Below are 10,317 nucleotides of genomic sequence, written 5' to 3'. Positions count from 1 at the left end.
GACTTCAGGCAGTTATTGCATGCAAAGGATTGTAGACCAAATACTAAAACATGAGTGCTTAATTTGGACATTATATGAATCTGTCCCATTACTTTTGGTGCCCTGAAATAGGGGGACTATGTATAAAAAGTGTTGTCATTTCTAAATGGTGAAACTAATGAGAATCTATACTTTAACCTCATAGTAATTGTAAACTTTTGGAGTATAGAGCCAAAAGAAGAAAACATGCTTTGCTGTCCTATTACTTATGCAGGGCATTATAGCTAATTCTTTGCATAAGATTACCCAGCTGACATTGCACTGAAGTGATTTAGGCTGTGTATCTTGCTCCTGCCTGCTGGACTGGGCAATGGTTCAAGCCCTCCCACCACACCAAGATTCTAGGACCCAAATCTTTTTTCCAAGAAGTTATGAGTGTCAGAAGTGTATGTATTCAAGCAAACACATTTTAGAGTTGCCTACATGCTTCATAGTCCTCACAACTGAGACAAGTTGGGTCATAAATTAAGAGATACACCAGAATGGCTATTTTGCAATCTGACTATTTTTTTTATTTACACACGGCATCGAGTATGTGGTTATTATACTTCACCCATGGATGTTATCCACTTTAAAACCAAAAAGAGAATTCCAGACCAGACTAGTATATTTCATAGTATTTGTGAAAATGTGGGTTGAAAGTGTGTGTGTGTGTGTGTGTGTGTGTGTGAGAATGTGAGCGTGTGTGTGCGTGTGTGTGCGTGTGAATGAGGAGTTCAGTAATGTGAACTGTTCAGAGACCTTGTGGGGCCACGAGGCCGAGGGATGGGCGGGGTGACGGTAGATAGATAGGGGGTGATGATGGGTCGTAGTGTCATAAACTCAGGGTCTATTTTAAGTATAACTGGGATGGCCCCGTGTTTGTGTTAAAGCATGCAAGGGCATGTTTTTGGGTGTGCATGCAAGGGCATGTGTTGGTGGTGTTATTAAAGTGTAGTGATCAGTTGCACACCACAATGCTACTGTGCAAAAAAAGTGGGAAATTTGTTCTGATCTACCATAGGTCTTATCCTGATTCTGAATGATACCAGTCACTCTCTCCTCTTGAATGTCGAGTGAAATAGTACTAATTCATGAAATGGTCTCCAGACATTGCAATCTATTTGCTGAATCTGTCATTATGCATTATTATGGGATGTTTGAGACCCTGCCGTGAAGTCCCTGCCGTGGAGACAATCAGATTGAGGTTGATAAATACCAATTCCATCTATGGTGATGAGCTTGTCCACGTGTCGAGGGCTTGCTTTCTCATTTTCACATTGACGTGACATTATGGGTAGAGGTGGTGTAAATAATCATGTGCAGACAGTTGCCATTCTGCTCTCATCTTTTAAGAATCTTTGCGGTTGTAGTGTAAAGACAGAGATATTTTCTATGTTCCTGATTTAATAGAATCATAATCAACTCAAAATGCAGTCAGCTGTAGGCCTATTTGTTTTTATGACCTAGAGAGAGGAGAGCCCAAAGAAATAGTTAACATTTTATTACAATGAAAAGAGAGATTTTATGCCAAAGTAGTCACAGGAGCAGAACAAAAAAAGATAACTTAACAGAAAGGAGGAATGTCAGGCTGTTGTGGTGCTCCAGTGATTTAATCAAGATGGTGACACAAACAAACAATGTTTCAACTACATGGTCTTCGTCCCCATCTTTATTAAATCACTGGAGCAGCATAACAGTTTCAGAGGACATTCCTCCTTTCTTAAATTGCCTAAAACATATTGTATTATTATAGTACACAAAAAAGCTAGGATGTACAGTTTACATTTACAGACACAATAAAAACATTTTTTATACATTAGACACAGTAGCATCATAAAGCTCTTGACACACTTGATTAATGAGATTAAACACATCAAAGTATAGGGTGCAAAATACTTATTTTTGAAGTGCTACAAGCCAAATGAAGCAAGTTGGGTATGTCATGTCAGATACTTTTCATGCTAGGCTTCATGGCTAACTCACACTAATTTGAGTGCTAATGTAGTGCTATTGTATCAATGTAGTATTGGTGCATTCATGTAGTAACTCAGTAACAGTTGCCATGACCCACTTCAGAACAGAAAAGGGTCCATGTGAGTCGAAACAAAGATCGAGGAGCACATATAGAGATTGAGGTGTCCCATATAACATCCCATATTCTGTATGAGTGCCAGACTTTATCAGAGTAACATCTCCCTTTTCAATCACCAATGACATATTGTCTTCAGACTTGCCACTCCCGTACTGTATCTCTCTCCTCTCCCTTCCTTCTCTTTCTCACACCCTATCCCCCCTCTACCTTTTGTTCTACTCCTCTCCCCCTCCAAGCGTATTCTCTCTTTCTCCTGCATCCACTCCTCTCCGAGAAAGCCCAGTACCTCGTTGGGCTTACCTCGAAGCCTGGGTCTCGGGTCCAGCAGTGTCTGGAACAGGAAGCAGGCCAGCGGGGTGAAACATGCAAACTGGGGCGCCACTGGATGGGAGTTTTGTTCGTTCAGCTCATCTCTATCCAAACTCATTATGTCCTCATCTTTTTTTCCACCGTCCTCCGTTTCTCCCCATATACCCAGTCTATCATTCAGACCTTTCTCCCTGTCAAACCACTCTTTGTATTTAATGTATGAGCAGTTGTCAGATGCTGTCTCCTGCCAAGGCAAACTCCCAGTCAGCATAGCATAGATGAGAATCCCTAGGGCCCAGCAGTCTGTACTGGCCTCCACTGACACCCAGACCCTTTTCTTCTTCTCTTCCTCCCTTCCACCTATTCCTTCATCAACTTGTATATTGATATTGTGGCTGCTGTCTTCTGTCTCCTTGGCTATTTCTAGCTCAGGTGTGCAGTAGGCGGAGCTGTACCACACACCGGGTATCTTGGTTCCTACAGCCTTGACCAAGCCGAAGTCGCCCAGTTTTACCCAGCGACAGGCACTGTCACACAGGAAAACATTCTCGGGCTTGACATCGCGGTGGACGAAGCCCAGCGAGTGGAGGTGGGAGAGGGCGCCACTCAGCTGGGACACCACCCTCTGGACACAGGCCTCTTCCACACCCACCTGAGAAAGATATGGGAAACAATTGAACTACATCTACTATAACTTTTATTAAAAAAATCTTATTCTAGTGACAGGATTAAATTCCTTGAGATGCATCATCCGTTTTATCATCCATAACAGGTGGAAAGAGTAAAAAAACAATTAGTGTACAATATATTGTATTAATATACAAGTGGATATATCTATCTCTATATATATATATATATATATATAGATAGATAGATAGATAGATAGATAGATAGATAGATAGATACAGTGCCCTGTGTAAGTAATGAGACAGTAAAACATTTTTATTCTTTTGGTTCTATACTCCAAAATGTTGGATTCGAAATCAAACAACTACTATGAGGTTAAAGTATCCAAAAGAAGAAAAAATGCTTCAGTGTCCCATTTCTTACGCAGGAAAGAGGACACATTTTTTCTTCTTTTAGCTCTGTACTCCAACAGTTTGGATTTTAAATCAAATAATTACAAGAGGTTAGCGTAAAAATTCTCAGCTTTAATTCAGTGTTTTCTTTTTTCAGATTACAACATTTTTATACATAGTCCCCCTATTTCAGGGCACCATAAGTATTGGAAAATTGGCAAGACAGGTGTTTCTGGTTAGTCAGGTGTGTTGCATGATTTCACATCAGGGTTAGTTTTCAAAGCATTTATAAGTGCATTTATAAAGCATTAATAACTGTCTCCTGATTGCAAGCTCCCTATTTGGCAAGCACCAAGTGAATATCGAACAATCTAAACAAATTTGTTAAAACTGTTTGTAAATAGGTTATAATTGAATAATAAATGGGTTATAAGTGATTTATTAACTAATTATAAACCATTTACAAAGGGGACCTTATTATAAAGTGTTACCCTTAATTGTCTATATCACTCCCAATCAGTGGGATCCTTTGTTTTATGATACCTAGCCCAGGCTTCTTCTGAACAGATGAATCAAGTCAGAGTTAACCCAGGGTAAATATCTTAAGGAAGAAATGTGTCATGGGAGTTTTCTCCCGCCATGGCATCATCTGCAATATATTGTAGAATTAAGATAATGATTTACTATGAAATGTTTTATGGATGACAGGCTCTTACACATACCTCAGGGATGATGACATCATACAGGTCACCGAAGAGGCTAGCCTGCTGGGCGAAAACGTAATGCGAGGGGGTAGAGAAGGCAATGCCCAGGGCCTTGGTAAGGGATGGGTGGGTGCAGAAGGACAGGGAGAGGTTATACTCTCGCAAGAAGGAGAGAAGAGATGTGGAACCACAAGGAAAGAACTTTAGTGCCATTGGAGTCCCTTGAAGAGAGGAAAAGAAACAGAGAATAAGAGAGGAAGGAGGAAGGAGGATGGAGCCATTATCAGACAAACTGACACAGTTTTACATACTGTACCTGTTTTCCTGTGTACTGCCAGCATGACCTTGCCATACGACCCCTCGCCTAGGAGCTTAACAACCTGGAAGTGGTCCGAGGTCTCCAGTGATGCAAGCGACTGTGCCGTAAGATGGCACATGTTGTCCAATAGCCTCGTGGCAGCCTGTAGGGAACATAACACAACTTGTCGTGATGGCCGTCAACATGCCAATTTTGGCAGTCCTAAGCCAGGTATAAACACATCCCGTAATAGCTCCACGAATAACTTAAGGGCTCTATGATAGACGTACCTATTTCAACAAGGTTTGTCATCTGTGTTTATTTTTCTGCTAAGGATGGCACTATGAGGGCAATCATGGGAATGTTCTGTGTTATTCTGCCCTAGGACACCTCATCAGCACAGAAAGCCATGGATATATAAATCTCTCTGAGTGACAGAACTGGGCATGGGGTAATACTAAACACTGCCAACACAGCATAAACTAAACAGGCCGGAGGGACAGGGGCTTAACACCTACGTTATGGAATTTCATTTTGGGTGTTTGGAAGACGCATAACTTGTCTTGTTCTGGCCTGCACTCTGCATTCTGAGCAACACTGGATATGGATATGGATTATTCATGCAATGTTGTGGAACATCTATATTTAAAGGTGCAACATTTTGTTTTGTGCTTTGCTGCCCTGTGTGGCAACACTGAAAATGTAAAACACAAATATACTATGTTTTTTTTAATAATAAATAATAATTAAATATGTGCATATCCTTGTAAAAAACTGTAACATAGGTTGATTAGAGCATGGTGTGTTAATTGCTAAGAGGGGACACCTGTGCTATGGAAGTAAACTGATCTTAGGGCTACAGTACCTGTCAGCTTCTGATGGGTGGAAATACAGGATAAATACTTTAAGTATTTATAAACCCTTAATTGTTAAACCCTTAAAGGTAAATTGTGGCCATGAAGAGATGCACATGGTCAGCAACAATACTCAAATAGGCTGTGGCATTCAAGCGATAATTGACTGGTATTAACGGGCCCAAAGTTAGCCAAGAAAACATTCCCTACACCATCACCACCTTCACCATGAGAAGGTGTACAGGTGTTCCTAATAAAGTGTTTGGTGAGTGGACACAATGACAATACAACTTTGAATGGTATGTATTCTGTTATTTTTGGACCAGACCAGATTTCCTCCATTAGCACAGCCATTCTTTGTAATTGGCAATAATAATACATTTGAAATTATATACATTTCCATTTAATAGCAACTGACCCTATCAAGGTAGGCTAAATGATCAAAAAGTGAAACGTCTACCACAGATAAGGGTGGCATGCTATTTCAATGTAGCTACATATATGTTTTTAATTTTTTTTGTCCGCTGTACATACAGTGCACTCTGTAATTAATGGGACAGTGGAGCATTTTTTCTTCTTTTGGCTCTATACTCCAAAAGTTTGGATTTTAAAATCAAACAATTACTATGAGGTTACAGTATAGATTATCATCTTTTATTTGATGGTATTTGTGTACATATTGGTTTCAGTTTTTAGGGCACCAAAAGTAATGGGACAGATTCATATAATGTCCAAATTAAGCGCTCATGTTTTGTATTTGGTTGACAATTAAATGCAATAAATGTCTGAAGTCTACAACCCATTGACCCAATCACACGCTGGGTATCTTGTCTGCCAGGCCTGTATTGCAGCCATCTTCAGTTGTGTTATGTTTTGATGTATTTTTGGAACAAATTCCTGAAGCAATTTCCTGGTTGGCGAATTTCTTGTAGAACATAGACACGTCCATTTAAAACTTCAGTAATCCCTGCAATATAACGACAGAATGGTTGCTTTTTATCTATTAGATCCATTATAATGCTATTTTATCTCCTTTTTTTCAAAGCTATCTCTGAGTCTGCACTCGCGAGCATAGTTGAAGGTAGTTTCATAAAATCAAATATCATTTTCAGCCACAGGTAGATATCCAAACTAACTTCTATCTGATCAGAAACATTTTGGCATGTTTTCACAACCTTTATTCCTCCTGAATATCAATTATTTTATTTAATTTTTGGCAAGGGGAGAGAAGAAACCCCTAATGAGAATTGATCTTTTGGTACAGTCCATGAGCATGCAGAAGCACACAGAGATGACCAATGAGGTTGTAATATTCTACACATAAACTATGTGCGACTTGCGTGCATGAGGCTGCAATTTTCGGGTCGATGTCTAGCTCACAAGCTCCACTCTAAACTAGTGGTCAAAAGCTTGATTGTGCATCTTTAAGCATTCACACTATATGGATCAATAAGATATGAACATTAACAATCTCAAGGAAAACATGACAAACATATAAGGGAATACATTTATGGCTGTTAAACAGGGTCTCTCAAGGTCTAAATACTGTAGGCTACAACATCACACACACACACACACACACACATTGAGCGTTGATGATTGATCATGCAGATAGCATAGCAGAGAAGCCCGTAGAGAAGTACGACTTAGGCATTGCATATCATTTATCTGTTCCATTTCACATCATGATGGTTATTATAATTTAATAATATTTTTTTTCGGGAAGGGGATTGGGCTGGAAATCTCAGGAACCTGGTATTCAACCCTAATCTCCATAGTTCTTTACCAGCTCATGATTAAGTGGTGTAAAGGGTGTAAAAACATAAACTCATGATTTAACGAATTTGATATCAACAAATGATAACAACTTAGAAAACCACACCAAATGTCAACCTAATCTTTAATGAATGTGGCTGAATTTCATCATTTTATTTATATTTTCCACAATTGAAGGTCCAGTATGTAACATTCAAGCTTTCTAAAAGCTTCCTAATGGTTGTAATGACTATGTTTAATCAATAGCAATCAGGGAATGAGATCTGTTGAAAGAAATATTTGATTTACGAACGTTGTTTTGTTCTAGAAAAAGCGCTGCCTGCAATGGAGTATCCTACCTGACCTGGTTTGCATATTAAACATGCTGCTACTGTCAGGGGTGGTCTTGGGGAGTGCACTCACCAATTTTCGCCTTTCTGTCTCTGATGGCTGCCTCTTCAAATCGTGCACGCATGCAGAAACACAACAGCTAATGTCCAACACTGCAAGTCCATTTCGAGGGGATTATGTTATTATTGGGGAGGATGTTGTTTTTTGGAAATTGGCAGATTTACAACAAACTTACGCCCTGCTGCTTTAAAAGAATAATTGTAACCAAATGATCGGTTGGCTCACTTACTGTCATTGTGAGTCAGTGGTAGACTTGTCTCATTATTGCAATGATATTCCTTGCAGGCTGTCAGTGAATCTGTATCCCTGCCTTCATCTACCGAGTGCAATTCTCAAGAAAGTTTCCACAACTCCACATAGGCAGTAAAGTAGGTCTTTCACCTATAAATCAAGAGCGAAGAGTTTTTTGCTCAAACTGTAGTCTCCGTCTGTCGCTGTCTCTCATCAAATACATTTTCCAAACCCTCTATCTCTCCTGTTTGCACATCTCCTCCCCTACTTTTATACTCACTTAATCTCTCCCTCCCTTTTTCCTCACTTACAGCACTCCCCTGTTCTCTCCCTCCCTACAGGTTCTCCAGCAGAGACCGGCTGTCCCCGGAAAGCCACTGCCTGGCCCTCCCTGTTGTGGAGCTTTGATCTGTCAATCAACGATGAACACCTGATCCTCTCCAAGCTGTAAACACATGCCCTGACACTCTCCAGTTTTTCAGCGGCACCTCTCTCTCTCCCCCTCTCTCCACACAGCTGTATTCCTCCCATTAAGAGGCAGAGAGAGAGAGAGAGAGAGAGAGAGAGCATGCCACTCTGACACACTGTGCTGGGATAACTAGTAGCATTTCCCCACCACAAGTGTTCAAATTATCACTTCGTTTCCTCAACCTTTCTCCCTGTTTTGTGCCTCTCTCCCCTGCTTCCCCTATTTTTTTGTTTGATGAACGAAATAGCTGTTCAAGGGGTTGTACACCAAATGCAATCAATACACCTTCAATCTCTGCCAACTCTCTTTCATACACACTGTCAACTATCTCCTCAATCATCACCACCCACCCTCACTCTCCCTCTGCTGCCAACAGCTTTTCTAACCCCTCTTACCCCCCTTGGGGCAGATATACCAGTATGCTAGTAGCATACCACACTCCATGTAACTGTAGAATCACTTAGGCTGCACTGGAGAAAGCTTAAATGATCGGTTTAGAATTGCTCTCTTGCTTAGGTCATCCATGTTCAGGAGTTACAAAAGTTCAGGAGTTATGAAACAGAAATACATAAATAATATTTCATAGAAATGCAAGAACTATGAAATGATGTATTTTGCAAATTGTATATTTTATTGTGTATTTTATTTTAGATTGGTGAATTACATTAAGATCATATTGTTTCCCTTTGTCAAAGAATAACTGAGATGCCAGCATCTCAAACACAAAAGCACTCAACTAACATCAGGGTTAAGCCATGCTTTGAGCAGGTTCCCCAAAAAGTTCCCCAAAAAAAATCTTACCAACCTGGTTGTTTGGTCTCATAGTAATTGCTTTCTACAGACTGGCAAGAGTGTTCCATGTGGATTTTATCTGTTGACTTTACGGTGGGTGAGAACTGTGTAGCACCACTTGGATTAACCTCTTTTCAATCTCGTATGGCCCGGTGAAACGCTCGCCTTCCTCCCTGCTTGTCTGCCGGCCTGCTCTCCAACTCCTTTCCTCTAAAAGTACTTTTCTTCCTGGCCTTCACTGGTAGTTCTGGCCTTTACTGCCTTGCTGTCTGATGGGCCCTAGCAGTTAAATCACATTGAGTAAGTCTCTGCTCTCTCTTTACTGTTTGTTCTGCTGGCGAGAATTGTGTTTTGGACATGTTTTCTGACTGTGCGTCCTAGTGCTGGCTGGTTTCAAGTCTGTGGTTGGGTTCTGGCTTGCTGCGTATGCTGACCGTAGTGGTTTTATGAACGGTGTGGTCCTAACTTAGGTGGCAGTGGTATTACCAAGCCTTCCTCGCTGTGACTCATTGAATTACAGGCACATTCTCCACCTCACAGAGGAGGTGAAAGCAAGAGACGATTGTATTATTGCTCTCCAGGACCAGCTGAGACAACATACATCCTACAGCTTGGCTCTTGCTAAAGGGGAGCTTTTCAGCCTGGGTGCCTTCCCATTACTGGACCGGTCCCCAAACCGGTGGTCGCAGGTAAGGAGAAGAAAACCAGGCAGGACGACCTGGTGGAGCTATCAAATTGCTTTGACGTTCTCAAACATGATGCTCTGGCCCCTGACGCCCCCTCGGATTCCTCTTACACCAAGATTACGATGGTCCTGGCAGCATACTCAACTCCTGCCGGTTCCACCAAGCCTCCCCGTCTGATGCTTCACCATGGATGAACCTGGATGAATCCACCCTGCTAGACATCATCCTGACAAATATAAATATATAAATATTAGCCAGTGGTGTTTTTGTGATCAGCTATCACTGTCCGATTGCCTGTATGAGAAATGAAAGGATACAAAAATTTGCCCCACAGTTCCTTATAAAAAATACATTTTAAACTTTTTAACGAGCAAGGCTATTGACATGATCTTTATTAGTCTGATCTTTCCCTTATCAGCGGCATACCTGACCCCGAATTGGCTCTAGAACTTTTCTCATCTACACTACCCTGCGTAAGTAATGGGACAGTGAAGCATTTGTTCTTCTTTTGGCTCGAAACTCCATACGTTTGGATTTTAAATCAAAGTATTATGACGTTAAAGTAGAGATTCACCTTTTATTTGATGGTACTTGTGCCATATTGGTTTCACCATTCACAAAACACTTTTTATGCATAGTCCCCCTATTTTAGGGTACACAAAAGTAATGGGACAGA

General features: G+C 40.8%; 1 protein-coding gene across 1 annotated transcript; it reads right to left on the bottom strand.

Annotated features, from left to right (window-relative positions):
- Positions 1-1,866: 1,866 nt before the first annotated feature.
- LOC310814879 (serine/threonine-protein kinase SBK1) lies at positions 1,867-7,914 on the bottom strand. The gene is made up of 4 exons (XM_083684429.1): positions 7,693-7,914; positions 4,462-4,606; positions 4,164-4,366; positions 1,867-3,074 (listed from the first exon to the last, which is right to left on the bottom strand). The coding sequence occupies exons 1-4, from the start codon at positions 7,696-7,698 to the stop codon at positions 2,226-2,228; spliced, it is 1,203 nt and encodes a 400-aa protein (XP_083540555.1). The 5' UTR covers positions 7,699-7,914; the 3' UTR covers positions 1,867-2,225.
- Positions 7,915-10,317: the final 2,403 nt, after the last annotated feature.

This window comes from Argentina silus (assembly GCF_951799395.1).
Source record: "Argentina silus genome assembly, chromosome: 14".
In the NCBI taxonomy this organism is placed as follows: domain Eukaryota; kingdom Metazoa; phylum Chordata; class Actinopteri; order Argentiniformes; family Argentinidae; genus Argentina; species Argentina silus.
The sequence above is the reverse complement of the archived record's forward strand: the minus strand, read 5'-3'. Positions and strand labels throughout refer to the sequence as shown.